General features: G+C 51.2%; 2 protein-coding genes across 9 annotated transcripts in view; one reads left to right on the plus strand and one right to left on the minus strand.

The window, feature by feature from the left end:
• PXK (PX domain containing serine/threonine kinase like) overlaps window positions 1–3,031 on the plus strand; it is a 62,448-nt gene extending 59,417 nt beyond the window's left edge. For 4 of the 8 annotated variants that reach the window (XM_051979773.1, XM_051979795.1, XM_051979789.1 and 1 more), the window contains exon 19: window positions 2,001–2,095. Coding sequence is in view for 2 of the 8 variants with exons in the window: in XM_051979761.1 (XP_051835721.1) it covers window positions 2,001–2,212 (212 nt within the window). In the remaining 6 variants the exon portion in view is untranslated. Of the gene's footprint in view, window positions 1–2,000 lie in introns of all 8 variants that reach the window. The other 4 variants (XM_051979781.1, XM_051979804.1, XM_051979761.1 and 1 more) reach the window with 2 other exon arrangements.
• A 634-nt stretch (window positions 3,032–3,665) lies between these two features.
• Window positions 3,666–9,906, minus strand: PDHB (pyruvate dehydrogenase E1 subunit beta). The gene is made up of 10 exons (XM_051979824.1): window positions 9,796–9,906; window positions 9,648–9,701; window positions 8,770–8,877; window positions 8,628–8,690; window positions 8,484–8,519; window positions 8,107–8,392; window positions 6,177–6,287; window positions 5,522–5,613; window positions 4,536–4,677; window positions 3,666–4,192 (listed from the first exon to the last, which is right to left on the minus strand). The coding sequence occupies exons 1-10, from the start codon at window positions 9,841–9,843 to the stop codon at window positions 4,047–4,049; spliced, it is 1,086 nt and encodes a 361-aa protein (XP_051835784.1). The 5' UTR covers window positions 9,844–9,906; the 3' UTR covers window positions 3,666–4,046.
• Between the last annotated feature and the right edge of the window lie 4,285 nt (window positions 9,907–14,191).

The raw sequence follows: 14,191 nt of genomic DNA on the forward strand, positions 1-14,191 counted from the left end.
CTTGTTGGAAAAGCTGTCCTGAGTGAGTCCTGTCAGTGAAGTGGTTTTTGGCATTTCCCAGATTTTTTGCGAGCAGTCAGCCCTCCTGCTCCGGGCTTGGGGGTTGCCAGATTGGTTCCTCTCAGAGCTCTCCTCAAAGACGCCTCTCGGAAGTGATGGGCAGCAGGGGCCCAAGCCGGTCCCATAAGAGGTCTGGCCCACTTCCAGGTTCTGCCTCTGTTGATATGAGGCTCTCTGCAGCCCCCCCACCTCCTTGCGAGACAGGATGGGCCCTCGATTCCAGGCAAAATCCTGGTGGGGGGCGCCTGGCTGCTCTAGTCCTTGGTGAAAATGGAGAGTTGTCGGTCATCCTTTTCCATCATCCATTCCTTCACATTCCTGCTGGATCGCCCCGATGGCCTTTTAATACTTGGGCTTAAGCTGGAAGCTTCCATTAGTACTTTAAAAATTGGACGCCCACCCTACGGAGCCGTCCTAAAGCCAATCGGGAGCAGGAGACCGCCATGGCGAGACTTCCTCAGCACAGCCTGGGGGGAGGGGTAGTGTGTGTAAGTGGGGTCAGAGGGCATGGCTGGTGCTGAGGGTAGCCCTGATGCCAGAAGGATGCCCTGGCGGGGATCCTGGCAGGACAGTTTCCATTTTTAAAATTCACCGATCCATCTTGTCGCACCACTCTTGGACTCGGTCCCTCTGTAACCTTCCTACCAGTGTCTGTTGTACCTGACAAAGCAGCGCTTCCCCACCATCAGTCAGTCGGGGCGGCCCTGGAGGTGGGGAGGGGGAGAGGGGGCCTGAACTGAAGCACAGCCTCAGACACCAGAGGCTTCCTAGCTGTGGGCCCCAGGCCAAGGACACCCGGGCAGATGGCAGGGCCGAGTCCTCCAAGTGGGAAAGCTCTAGTGGGCACCAAGTCCTGCCCAGGGCAGCCTGGGCTCGGGGGCCTGGCAGCTCGTGTCAGACTGGGTAGCACGGGAGCTGCGCGGGGCTGCTCTGCCTCCGACAGCCATCTGAAGGCCCCTGTAAGGGGATGGAGAGGATACCTGCGGGACCTCTCCTGTGGAGATGCCCCATTAGGGGTGCAGGACTCAGAACTGGGGGACCGTGACTGAGTCCCTGCTTCCCCCGCTCGGCCCGGCCTCCACCTGCGCCCAGATGGACGTTCTCTCCTGGCCCGGCGGCCTTTTCTCTGATGACCATTGGACGTCTGGGATGTCCCAGAAGTTCGGGGGCAGCAGCAGAGTGCGGGTAGCGCCCCCGGTCCAGGCAGAGCGGAGGCCACGGCGCTGCTGGAGGCCGGAGACACCCGGTCCTCAAGAAGCTCAGGGCCCAGGGAGGAGGAGCCAGCAGATTGAGGGAGGCCCCGCAATGCCGAGTCCGGGCCGCCTCCGTGGGGGGGGGCCCAGATGTTGGGGAGGTGAGGGAAAGTTCCAGGCCCGAGGGTGTCCCGGAGAAGGGGGGGAGCTTTTATAGCCTCCCGCAGGTAGGGAAACCCCTTCCCTCCCAGGCTTGGGGGCGGGGCGAGGCTCACACCAGGGTCACAGGCTAGCCCACCCCCCACACTTAATGGCGGGTTTCCTGCATCTGCTGGACTGTTCTGAGTGGGAACAGAGCCGCGGGCCGCGGGCCCCAGGATCCCTCTCACTCCTCCACCGTTTGATTCCGGCTGGCCAGGGAAGCCTGTGTCCGTGAGCCCGCCCTGGCTAGGCAGCCCCTGCAGCTCGGGGTCTGTCTGTGAGAGTGTCTGTGTCTGGGTGTGTCCGTGTGACTCGGGGCTGACCGCCCCTGGGCCAGGGAGGACGGGTCTGGGCCATCTCTATCCCTCCGAGTCTGGGAGAGTCACCAGGAGGGCGCCGAGGTCGGGGGCCGGGCAGGGTCCCCCCGGCAGCCTCGGTCTCTCCCCACCCCCTTCCATCCTGTCCCCCAAGTTGGCTGTGCCGCATCCTTCCGGAGGCGCTGGCGCGCCTGCGCAGACACTGACTGTCACTTCCTTGCCTCCTCAGGCGCGTCCACGATCCCGCCGCCACCTGCACCTCCCCCTCCCCCGGGGGCGCCGCCGCCCCCCCCCATGGATGCACCCACACCACCGCTCTTCCCGCCTCCGGCCGCGAACGGGTCCGGTCGAGGAGCCTTACTCAGCTCCATTCAGAATTTCCACAAAGGTACTTTGAAGAAAGTGAAGACGTGTGACCACAGCGTGCCCAGGACCTGCTGAAGCCGGGCACCGGCCGCCCCGCCCCGCCCCTCCCCGCCCCTCCCCGCCCCCCCCCGCGGCCGCCACGGCGACGCCCCTCGGCGCACTCCCACGCTTCGGCGTCGAGTGGCCGAGGAGCCGGGAGGGCGGCACCGAGCAGCTCCCCGCCCGGGTGACCAACGGCGCCTCGGCGGCCGCCCACCAACTGAATCAGAAAGCAGGGCAGCAGTGACTCCTCCCCCCATGGCAGCAAGTGCACTTTGTGTCGCGGCCTTCCCTTCCAGGGCCCCCGGAACTCCCCAAGCTCGGCTCCTTCAGCTTCCTCCCTACCAGAGTCTGCCTAAGAGCACGGCCCGAGAATGGCCGGGAAAATGGCGGCCGTGTGCCGAGTTCTCGGAGGGACTCGCCCTGGAGGCCCCAAATGGCCACTTTCTAAGGAATCAGAACCTTTTGGAAAGGGACGGGAGCGTTAATGGGATTCATCGGACAGCCAGGGAACGCGTCTACCATTTTACATAGAATCAGCTGAAGGCCAGGGAAGGTTTCTTACGACACATTTAACATCGTTAAGAAATGACCATCTTGGGAAAACTGAACATAGATACACCTTACATATTCTTAATATCGATTTGAAAAGATCCTTTATTTTATAATTTGCTTAAACCTTTAAACAAATTGCACTTTAAAGGATTATAGATAATCCATTTTTGAATTCAAGTATACATACATCAGTGTTTGTTTCTATGCAGAGAGAATGTCATTGTGTATAGTTTCATGTAACCTGTGATGATATATATTCAGTTGTATTTTTTATTAAAAGAATAAACCATGCCAAGAGAACTTGTCTATATAGGTCTATTTCAAGGGTTCTTGGAGACACCATTTAGTAAAGGGGGAAGAGATCTGTACAGTATTTTTTTCTAAATTTTAGTTTTCCTTTTTTTCTTGTCATTTCTTTATTAATAAAAGCTAACTCCTACTGTAAGCAAGATCTTCCTTTTTCACATTTAAATATGGCTTCAATATGCATGCTGATTTTTAGTTAGAAAATATTCGGCATTTGTATTATTTCTAACAACAATGGAAAATACTAACAAACACTGCTTCTGACAAAATAAACGAGTTAGTTCGGAGTAGAGGAAGCATTTCAGAAATCAATTCTCTCTCTACATTGGAGGAAATGGGATCTTCGATCCTTATCACAAACCATCCCAAAAGGTGTAATCACTTGCCATTTTCCCACATAAATAGGATCCTAGGGTTTGCTGGGAATATTGATGTGAAGTTTGGCCATGAGTAAGTGAACAACCCACTCAAGTGACCCTTTTTTTAAGGAAATCACATGATAATGGTTGGTTCTCTCTCCCTCTTGATTCCCTCCCTCCCCCCCAATCACTGGCCCAACAGACTCTTATTTTTATCTCATCCTTCCTGTGCAGTAATTGGGGAAAGAATAATCACAAGACACCACCAATGACTGGAACCAGAAGCATTTATTCCTTATCAAAACAACCCAGCTGAGTGGGATGACCGCTCTGTACAGATAAATTAGCTGTCAGGAAGACCCCTGGCCAGTTCCTTCAGGGCCCCGATGCACTGTCCTGCTGGTAATGGAGGCAGAAACATTCTTACAGATTGGTTTCCTTTGGAGCAGAAATGGCTTAACTGTAACAGACACAAAAGGGCAGGTGCTTCCACCCCAAGTACTAGGACACCTTCCCCCACACAGAATGGTACCCAGAGGCCTCGTGGCTCCAGACCATGCAATCGTGCATGGGAACCGACAGCGTGACCCCAGCCTCGGAAGGGGTAATTACACACGAGAACTCCCAGGGACCTCAATGTCAAGCAGAGATTAGATATTGAGAGTTTTCTTGGCTGCAAAGATGATGTCTTTGACTTGCGGGATGCAGTTTTCCTCCAGGATCTTTGCATAAGGCATAGGAACATCGGCCCCTGTGACTCGGACAGCAGGAGCATCGAGGAAGTTAAAGGCGGGACCTAAAAGGGGAAGATGCATTAAGGCCTGACCCCGTGAAGCGAACTGGGACTGACTCAACTCCCTGGAGTTCAAAGGTGACAGGACCAAGCTTCTGTCCAACTGGAAGCTTAAAGCATCTGGCTCCTCTCCAATCCCTGTGTCTTTACTTTCCAAGAAGCATCTACATTTAGCAACCATTAAATGCCTACTGTGTGCAGGGAAAGGACATATAATGTGAACAAGATCACCACCTGGGAGCACCCTGATGGACTCTAGGCAGGGGAGACAACACTAAGGTTCCCTGGGCAGTAGTAAAGCCCCACCCCAGCAGGCCCTGCCCAGTGCCCGGGGTGTCTGAAGTACCTTCCATGATCCTGGCACAGATCTCGGCTCCCACTCCAAACTGGGGCCAGCCTCCTTCGACCGTCACAAGGTGATTGGTCTTCATGACGCTAAACTCAATAGTCTCAATGTCCATCGGTCTAATGGTGCGCAGGTTGATCACCTAAAACAAGAGATTTACTGTCAGGCCGTCCAGTCCAGAAGTCTTCAGATCACAAGCACGACATCCTCGTTTGCGTTCCTACTGAGGACCCTGCCTTACTTTGTTATGAAAAGCTTGATTTGTTCATTGTACCTAAGCTACAAAAGGCAGAGGCCAAACCGACTTTCCCTGACTGACAGTGTATAATATTCCAATGACTACAAAGTTATTTTCCCCCCCAACTCCTGTGGAAACAAGTGACCCAAATGCTCAAAAGGCCAATCCTACGTTGTTAGAATAAAAAAGGAAAAACATGAAGGGCAAGACAGGAGACTCCACAAGGTGAGTGTGTTTGCATCCCCATTTGTGCCCATAGTTAACAACCCCTTTGGGCAGAACATTTAAGTTTCAGCAGATGGGGATGTTACTACCTGACAAAAAGATGGGGCACCCCCACTTTCTGAAGCAATAAGTCCAAATTTTTTTTCTTTGAAAAAAATCAAGGCCACAATGGTTCAATTTTAACACTTTAGGTAAATGTTCAAACAAGTTGTGGCAGCATGGATAGCATTAATGATTGAGAGGTCATTCCCGTGGGGAGGCTGCCCAAAAGAGGTCATAAGAGCCCGCACGGCCCCCTTCTCAGAGGTGGGGACTACAAGGAGGACGTGGGCACCCAGTACTGGATAAGATGGAAACTCTGGTCAGTTGTTAAAATATCCTTCCGCCCTCTTTTATTAAAATCTTTCTTACAAAAGATGACTTGTTGGTATGGAAAAGTAGGGGAAGAGAGAACCGGAAATGACCAACATTAAAAAGACAACCCCCCAACACAAGTATTAACGCAGTATTAACCTTAACCTACCTCACATTCTATTCCTTCTTTAGACAGTATAGCAGCTGCTTCCATACAATGGCCAACAGGTCGTGAATGGGAAACCAATGTAATGTGGGTTCCTAAAATCAAGAGGCAACAGATAAGAATTAGATTACTTAAACCTTGTCACCAAAAACTTTCAGCGATTTTTTGGTTTTATTTTAATATCTGAAACTAAAGACTAGTGCAATGTGACATATACTATGCTTCCTGAAAATGAAATGTTCCTGGGATAAAAGTTCTTTCAACTCTAATCACATACACTGAAAAAGCTGAAGAGTTCAACAAATAACTAATACACAATTTTTACATTTGATACAACAACCCAGGGCAAATGAGTGCTACTGTAATCCTCACTTTATTAGTTGAGGAAACTGAGGCATCGGTTAAGTAACTTGTTTAGGGTTACATAGTTAAGAAGTGTCTGAACTCATCTTCCTGGCTAAGCTGTCCAGGGCTCTCTCCACTGTTATCATGTAACTGCCTCAAATAAAAATGCTTGGGCTCTTAAAATCTTTTTGCTGAAAATTCAAAGAAATTACCCAAATAAATGATTGCTTGATCTCTCTTATCTACATGCAATTTTTATTCACGCGGGAAGGGGAAGGCAGGATTTGGGAGAGATTGCGTGGCAGTGTTTTACCTTCCCTTTCTACTTTAGCTTTTCCAATAGGAATCAGGAAATCTTTTGACTGAGCCTCCTCTGGAAATTCAAAAGGAACTCCATACATCAGTTCGTTTTCCAGGACCACAACTACAAAACAAAAAAGATTAACTTTACGTAAGAATAACCTAGATCTCTGGCCCAGTAAGGAGCCTCCTTACACCAGATGTTGTCCTGAACACCCCTCTATCCCACTTCCCCTTCCCAGAGGCAGAGTGCAGAGCAAAGGTATCTCATGTGGGGACAAAAAGCTCTGGAGCCCAGCCGCAGAGCCCAATGAAAACGGACCCGGAAATATTTACCACCACACATAAAACGTAAAGCACAGAGTGTTAATTTGAGGTTTCTAAGTCAATACAAGGCCTCGGGATCCAAAGGATTCCAAGCTTATTTTATTATCAGGCAGTTTTTGGGAACTGAACTGCCCACCTCCATCCCATCATCTGACTTCTCTGGCCCCCTTCCTCACTACAGTCTCACTAGAGGGGCTCATTCTCTTGGTTTGGCTTCCTCAAGCTTGCAAAATTTCCTAGAAATCTCCAGTTTCCTGAAATCCACATTGGTCCTTTTTAAAGCACAATAATCATCCTCTCCAATTTGTTCAACCATTGCCCAGAGGGGATCCAATCTGTCCATTTTTTTGCATTTTTCTAAACTATCTTTTTGGAAGAGATGTTAATTATTTCTTTCACTTGGCTGTAATGATTTGTTTCTGGCAAACAAATTATTTGCAGTTACTTTAAAAATAGCAATGAAATTTTAAATTATTTTTAAAAGTTAAATTATAGTTTATAATTCTCCTTTAATCTGACTGGTTAAAAACTCTTCTAATCACAGATCTGAAAGATCCCCACCCCTCAGTCTCTAATTTTTTATATTAAGCTGAATGTGTCTACACAGAGTGACATGTTGCCACACTCACAATGAGAGGGCCTGGCTAAACTCACTGACTTCCCCTGATCCCCCATTTGTTCCATGTTCTTCCCACTTTCACTGAGCTAATTATTTTTTACTTCGTTGATATCAATTTATCTGCACACATATTGTTTCTAGCAACCAGCCTCCCACCACATGGGGGCAGTTTCAGCCAAGTATACAGCAGGTGGGTACAAATGCTGATCGAATTAGAAGGTGCTAAGTATACAGTAGGTGGGTACAAATGCTGATTGAATTAGAACCTAACTGCCTGCCAGCTTTCTCAGTAGGTGCTGCAGGTATGAAACCAAATCCTTTCCTCTTCTCTGATTAGTGCCAGGGACCTACAGACTAGTTTTTAAAACAAGTACCAAGGAGTTTTAAGAACGACTGACTACTCATAGTGCATTTTAAATACAAATCAATGACATTAACTTCTAAAATTTTTTTTAAAAGCTCATATTTTATGAGAAAACCTCAATTGTTGGAAGTTTTAAAAGACAACTAAGCTTAATAACAGCCTATTTACATTCATCTCAGTTAATCCCGCTCTTTAGTTTATTAAAATTAGATCACTTAAATCTTGCCAAAAACTTCAGCGATTTTTTCTTGGATTTTTTTTTTTTAAATATCTGAAACTAAAGACGAGTGCAATGTGAAATATAATGTGCTTCCTGAAAATGGAATGTTCCTGGGCTAAAAAGTTCTTTCAAATCTAATCTCATACACTGAAAAAGCTGAAGAGTTCAACAAATGTCAGAAATCCAGAAACACTATGGAGTAATTTAAATCACAACCTGGGACAGGTACAAACATGTTTTGACTTGAGTATATTGTTCATGCTGCAATAGGAAGGAATCAAGACAAATTTACTTTTCTTTTCATATCAACTAAATGAAATCAGTTAAAACTGCTCAGTTCCATCTGTAAAATGGGCAGGTTTGACTATAATTTCCAACAACTAAAAGTTCCATGAAAATGAAAAAGTTCTCACCTGGATTATCGTCTCGAATGGCTGATTTGATGAGTCCTTTTGCGTCCTCGGAACTCCAAGGACTGACCACTTTTAATCCAGGACAGTGTCCGTACCAAGCTGCAAAACACTGAGAATGCTGGGCAGCCACGCCAGCAGAAGCCCCGTTGGGTCCCCTGAAGACAATGGGCACGGGCTGAAGCCCCCCTGACATGTAGTAAGTCTTGGCAGCTGAATTTATAACCTGGTCAATTGCTTGCATTGAGAAGTTGAAGGTCATGAATTCACAAATGGGCCTCAATCCAGCCTGTTAAATTAGGGGAAAAACCCAACATTACCAAGTAATTTAATCAAAAAATGAGCTGTGCAGGCGAGTTTTGAGCAAGTGTATTACATACCATCGCTGCTCCGACAGCAATCCCGGCAAAGCCCATCTGCAAAAGCGAAATCACCGTCAGGGACGGGGAGGCCTGGAAACCCCCGCTGCCCTGCAGGCCTCCCGCCACTTCTCCGGGCTCCCGGCGGTTCCCCACCTCACTCACCTCGGATATCGGAGTGTCGATGATCCGCTTGTCTCCGTACTTCTTCCAAAGGCCTCTGCTGACCTGCAGTTAATGGCAGACCTTAGGGCCGAGCCGGAGCGTCCCGACAGTCCCCGCCAGGGTCCCCAAACCCCGTCCTCACCTTGTAGGCACCGTCGTACTGAGCCACTTCTTCTCCGAGCAGAAAGACCTTCTCGTCCCGCTCCAGCTCCTCGTCCATCGCCTGATTCAAGGCATCTCGCACTGTCACCTGGGGTACGGAAGAGCCGCGTCCAGGGAAGCCCAAGAGCCCTCCGCGCTGTCCCTAGGACACGCGCTGTCCCCAGGACTTCCTGCAGGACCGAGCCTCCGGGGACCAAAGGGGCATCAAGCCAACCCCCGGACCTCTAGAGGGCATCGGGCCGGGGCACCGGGCGTTCTCTTCCAAACACGGGCTTTTTAATTAAATGGGCTCAGGGCTCAGGATGGAGGAGGGGATCTGGGGCAGGCCGGAAGTAGGGAATCCCCCTCCCCCCTCCGACCCTTCTAAGGGCTGCAGCCGGGGGGAGGGGCTTTTTTCCTTAAATTTTCTTTTTAAAAAATGTGTCCATCCTCATTTTCCTGATATCCTACCGGCCCGGCAGCCACGGGGGTGGGAGGAGCTTGGGAAAGCAGCATTTTTGATGCCCCTCTCTCACGCGAGCTGAGCATCTATTACACACCTCCGAGTGCCCACTGCCCAGGTGCGGCAAGTGACGAGCCCAGGGTCACTCTGCCAGCGTCTGGGGTGGCTCACAAGCCCAGCGGGAGGGGCCAGCCTTCAAAGACCCCACCGCACCCAGGCCGGGCCCCGGGGCGCCTGCCCTCAGGGGGCTGTTACACGGGCCTGCAAGGGCCCTCGGCCGCCATCCAGCCACGCCCCTCTCATCCGGCGGACGCGAAAGCTGAGACGGGGGTAGGAGTCTGAGGGGGTCCGAACGGGGGCGCGCAGGTGCATCCCGGCCTCCCTCCCACCCCGGCTGCCCCTCCCCGTCCCGTTACCTGCAGCGCGGCGGGCGCCGAGCGGTGGAAGCGCCTCCTCAACAACCGGGACACCTGGCGGGACAGGAAGAGAGAAAGAGGATCAGCGGGGTGGAGGGGCCGGGGCCGGGGCCGGAACGGGGGCAGGGGTCTCCAGGATCGCGCTTACCTGCTGGCCGCAGCCAGCGAGCCCGCTTCGCACTAGCCCCGCCGCCATCTTGCCCGTGTCCTCTACCGGTGAGGAAGATTGGCCCAATGACAACGGCTAGCCATAGTTAAGGGAGGGTCGGCCCCGCCCCACCGCTCTCGCCACCGTCCAATAGGAGGGCGCGACGCGTGCGTGCTTTCCTCCCACCCGCCCTGGGAGGCGGGGCAAAGGCGGAGTCCCGGTGCCGGAGTGAGGCTGGGATTGGCGCTCGGAGGTCTCTTCCTACCAACTGGAGGCGTCACCTGATTTCAATGAAAACCAACTTTATTGACAGTCACAGAACTGACACGCGTCAGGCACGCCGTGTCCTTTGTGCTTTCCTGACGGGCCAAAACCCCAGTCTGGCTCCAGCCCAGACCTTTGGTTCTCGTGCCTGGAGAGCCCCCGCCCCGTCCGGCTGCCGAAGCGCCTTCCCTCACTTTTCCGATCCGTGTAATGGATCCCCTGCTTGTCTGCGGGTCACTGAGGTCATGTTGTAAATGTCAGCTTCCAGGGAGCGGCTACTTTTCTAAATTCAGATTCGTCTTATTTTCAGTTCCGCCAGTCCGCTGAGAAAGCAAGAAAACCTGTTACAAGCCCGCGTCTGGCAAAACAAATGCCACATTAACCAAGTCAAAAAAACCCCAAAGCTTTGCGCGCTGACCCCGACGCCCCTGGCAGTCTTTCTCGTCAAGTGCTCTGGAACTGGGAGCGATCCTCGTGCGGATCCGAGTTCCTGAGGCTTTCGCGGGGAATTATCTCTCACTGTATTGTGGTGTAGATTGTCTCTCACGATATTGTGGGGTAGATTGTCTCTCACGATATTGTGGGGTAGATTGTCTCTCACGATATTGTTGGGTAGATTGTCTCTCACGATATTGTTGGGTAGATTGTCTCTCACGATATTGTGGGGTAGATTGTCTCTCACGATATTGTGGGGTAGATTGTCTCTCACGATATTGTGGGGTAGATTGTCTCTCACGATATTGTTGGGTAGATTGTCTCTCACGATATTGTGGGGGTAGATTGTCTCTCACGATATTGTGGGGTAGATTGTCTCACGATATTGTGGGGTAGATTGTCTCTCACGATATTGTGGGGTAGATTGTCTCTCACGATATTGTGGGGTAGATTGTCTCTCACGATATTGTGGGGTAGATTGTTCTCCTGCTTCTGCTGCCTCAGTCCCGCCACCGTCCCCTTCACTAGGGACCGCAGGCAAAGAGCTAGGCCCGTGCGGGACAGTCGGGGAGATCCCAAAGCTGGGAAAGCTTCCCTGAGCCTGAGGGTCGCTCCGTGTAGGGAGGAGCTAGAAATTCGTCCTGCGGGAGGTGGAAGTCAGCCCCGGGAGGCTGACCGGGTGGGCCCGTGCAATCAGCCGCTGGGCCAGCTCCCGGGCTATGTTATTACCTGCACGTTACACGAAGGTTTAACGAGAGGATTGGAGCCGGGGGCTCTGCGGCCCTTCCCAGCTCTGAATCTCCGGTCCTACTAAGCAGCCCCCTGACAGAGCAGCAGAATCTGCAGCCTCTGTCGCCATTGGGCAGCGCGGAGTATTTGGGAGCGTTTCCTCAACGGTCTCCTAGTGACTCCCACCCAGTTCTTCCCTCTGGGGGAAACAGGAGATGACATCCTCGGAAACGCATCTCCCTTCAGACCCCGCACCCGAAGACAGCCCCAACCTTCCCAGGACATGATCTCTGGGAAGGGGGCGTCTCTAGGGTGGCTCTCTCTGTGCTGCATCGGCGGCCCTGCCTGCCTGCAAACCCCCCCCCCCCCCCCCAGCACCGAGCTCCCTTTGGTGTCTGTCTCCCTCTCTTTCTCTGTTCCACCAGCCCTCTCCTGCCTCTGCAACTAGAACTGGTCCCCGGCCTGCCCATGGAACCAAACAAAACAGGCTGGAGACAGGAGAGGCCAGCAGAGGTTTAATTTCAAAGTGAGGGAGGCTCTTGTGGCAGCCACTGGCTGAGGGATGGATGAAGCAGTGAGTGAAATAAATGGGGGGGGGGAGGGGGAGGCGCGTTCAGGCTTGCATCTTGAAGTGATTTTGTTTCTTACAGCTTTCCTTTCCATCCCACATAAGCATACTTTTCTTTGTTACATTGCACAAATGCCAGAAAACCGCAGAAATATGACTAAGACTGTGCCATTTCCTTGTTCTGTTAGTCAAGGTCCATCCTGTTATTTATTTTTGTTTTTTAAAGCATCCTGTGTCAAAATGTACTTAGTCATGTCAACTGTAAGTAAATAACCGAAGCCTCCTAAATCCTCCCAGCCTCGCCCTGCTTCGGCCTTCCGGAGGATTTACAGCCGGCTCCCCACGAGTTTGCAAGCAGGACATAGGTGCCCTATCCCTCTGCCTGATGGGAGGGGTCCAAGGCAGTGTGAGAGCTCAGTCCTTATACCCGTGGCAGCTCCGTGAGCTGTAACCCGTACAGGGAGGGGTGACAAGTTTGTCTTCAGGACCAGAACTTGGGTACTACAGATGCTTGTCCAGCTCAGACACCACCCGATGGGAAACAATGCCTGATCTTTCAGATGGTGAGCACAAAGGATTGTTGTTATGTCAGGCTCCTAATATCTTGACATTTCTCCCCTTTTGGTCAGTAAAGGAAAAGCAGGTAGTTATGAATTGGCCCAAGACAGGATGTTGCACGGGGTTAATTCCTTGAGGGAACCTCATGAGGAAGTGTGTTCCAGGTATCATTGTTTGCTTGCAAGCAGGAAGGGCCAGAGAGGGTGCATCAAGAATGGAGAGGGAGAAAATGCCAACACATGTTTGAATCAGGGACTTGGTGGTAGGTCACATAATATAAAGAAAGAGGGAGAAAAACAAAACAAAACAAAACTAGAACAGTTTATTCTGCCTTTGTCCAGAATCTTGGGGCAGCTGTCTCATCCGGGTATCAGCTACTTCTGGGTCAGTTGCTAAACTACTGAATGATATAACTGGTGTTTACACGATTAAAAAAAATCAGAGGTAATTGGACTCCAAATTGCCCTAAAAATTACAAAGCTTTTTAGACCAATGGTTAGACTGACAAACTTTCCAAGACTCATTCAACTGCCTCATACGTGCCACTAGTACTGGCCAATGCAGACAAAAACCAAGCCTTTTCACTATCTTGGAAGCCTTGCACGGGAATCTCCAGAAGCCGGGCACATTTGCCATCAGAGTGCGGGAGACAGTGGGGTCTTGGTCCCGTCTACAAGCTGGAGTTCTGGGCTTGGGACTATGGTCACTGAGAAGCTCACAGAGCTAGTCCATAAGGTGCCATTATGAAAGGGAATGACCAGTCCCCAGACACTTTCTGACCAGGGCTGAGTTAAACGCTGCCTGCTACCAGCGCAGGGTCCCAAAGCCCACATGGCCTAGGTACAGAAGGCGCAAAGGCTAGGGGTAGGGGCTCCCGTGGGAGTTGGACTGCAAGCAGATAGCGTTACAGGGGTCAGTTTGGCATTCCCCCCAGAGAGGTGAGCCTTCTCTACTTTATTATCTGTTGGTAGACCAGATGGCAGGTGAGGAGCTGGGGAAAGTGATCCGACCAGGAAGCAGGGAAATGAAGCCAGAGGACTCTGGTTCCAGAGCCCCGGGGGTGGCCGGCTCTTGAGGCGATAGGAGTTAGACTGAGCCAGACAGGGCACACGATGCAGTTGGTACTGCCCAAAGCCCATCGCACTTGAGAGCGTGGTTTTGGACATAACCCGCACCGAAAAACTAGAGCTGGGAAAGACCAGCCCCAAAGGGCTACAGCCTCACTAAGAAATAAGAAATGTGACTCATTGTTTGTAAAGAGAAGTACTGTCAACTTATGCCCGGGTCATAGCAAATACAGAAACTTGCCAACCTTTAGCCTTTGTCTGCATCAATTATCTGTTCCTGGAGGGAGAGAGGAGAAACATAAACTGTCTTCCATGGGTGACTGACTATTTCCAAAGCAAGACTGGGCCTCCCAACCAGGAACCAAAAGTTTCCGACAGGAGCTGAAATATTGCAGGGGAAAGCCTTTCTCAGTGAATGAGCTTCTAGCCAAGATCCATTTGGGCCCAAACAGGGACTTTGAAAGGACTCTGCTGAAACAGGTGTTCGTTTTGGCTGGCTTCCAGAAGGATTGAATTGCACCTCACCCCCCTCAGCCTCAGCCTTTCTGAACATGTGGCACTGTACACAGGTACAACCTGGCCAGGGAGGATGTCTCAGGTTCTGTATCATAGATCGGGCAAGAGCCACCACCATTTGACATCTGCTGTCCCTCCTGGCCCTTCAATAAGTTCCTTACCCTGCTGCTAACCCAGTCCTTGACATCCCTTCCCTCATACCTCTTCCTTCTGACCAACCAGGGGCGGGAGCTTAGAGTATCCCACTCCTCCCAAAGTG

The sequence above is a fragment of the Antechinus flavipes genome, chromosome 1, assembly GCF_016432865.1.
Source record: "Antechinus flavipes isolate AdamAnt ecotype Samford, QLD, Australia chromosome 1, AdamAnt_v2, whole genome shotgun sequence".
In the NCBI taxonomy this organism is placed as follows: Eukaryota; Metazoa; Chordata; class Mammalia; order Dasyuromorphia; family Dasyuridae; genus Antechinus; species Antechinus flavipes.

Bases quoted from the DNA above. Each gene is read 5' to 3' on its own strand.
- PDHB (XM_051979824.1), bottom strand. From the start codon at position 9,843: ATGGCGGCGGGGCTAGTGCGAAGCGGGCTCGCTGGCTGCGGCCAGCAG. The intron at 8,691-8,769 runs GTGAGGACGGGG...CATTAACTGCAG, and splicing joins AGTACGACGGTGCCTACAAG to GTCAGCAGAGGCCTTTGGAA. The intron at 6,288-8,106 runs GTGAGAACTTTT...TTTGTTTTGTAG, and splicing joins CATTCGAGACGATAATCCAG to TTGTGGTCCTGGAAAACGAA.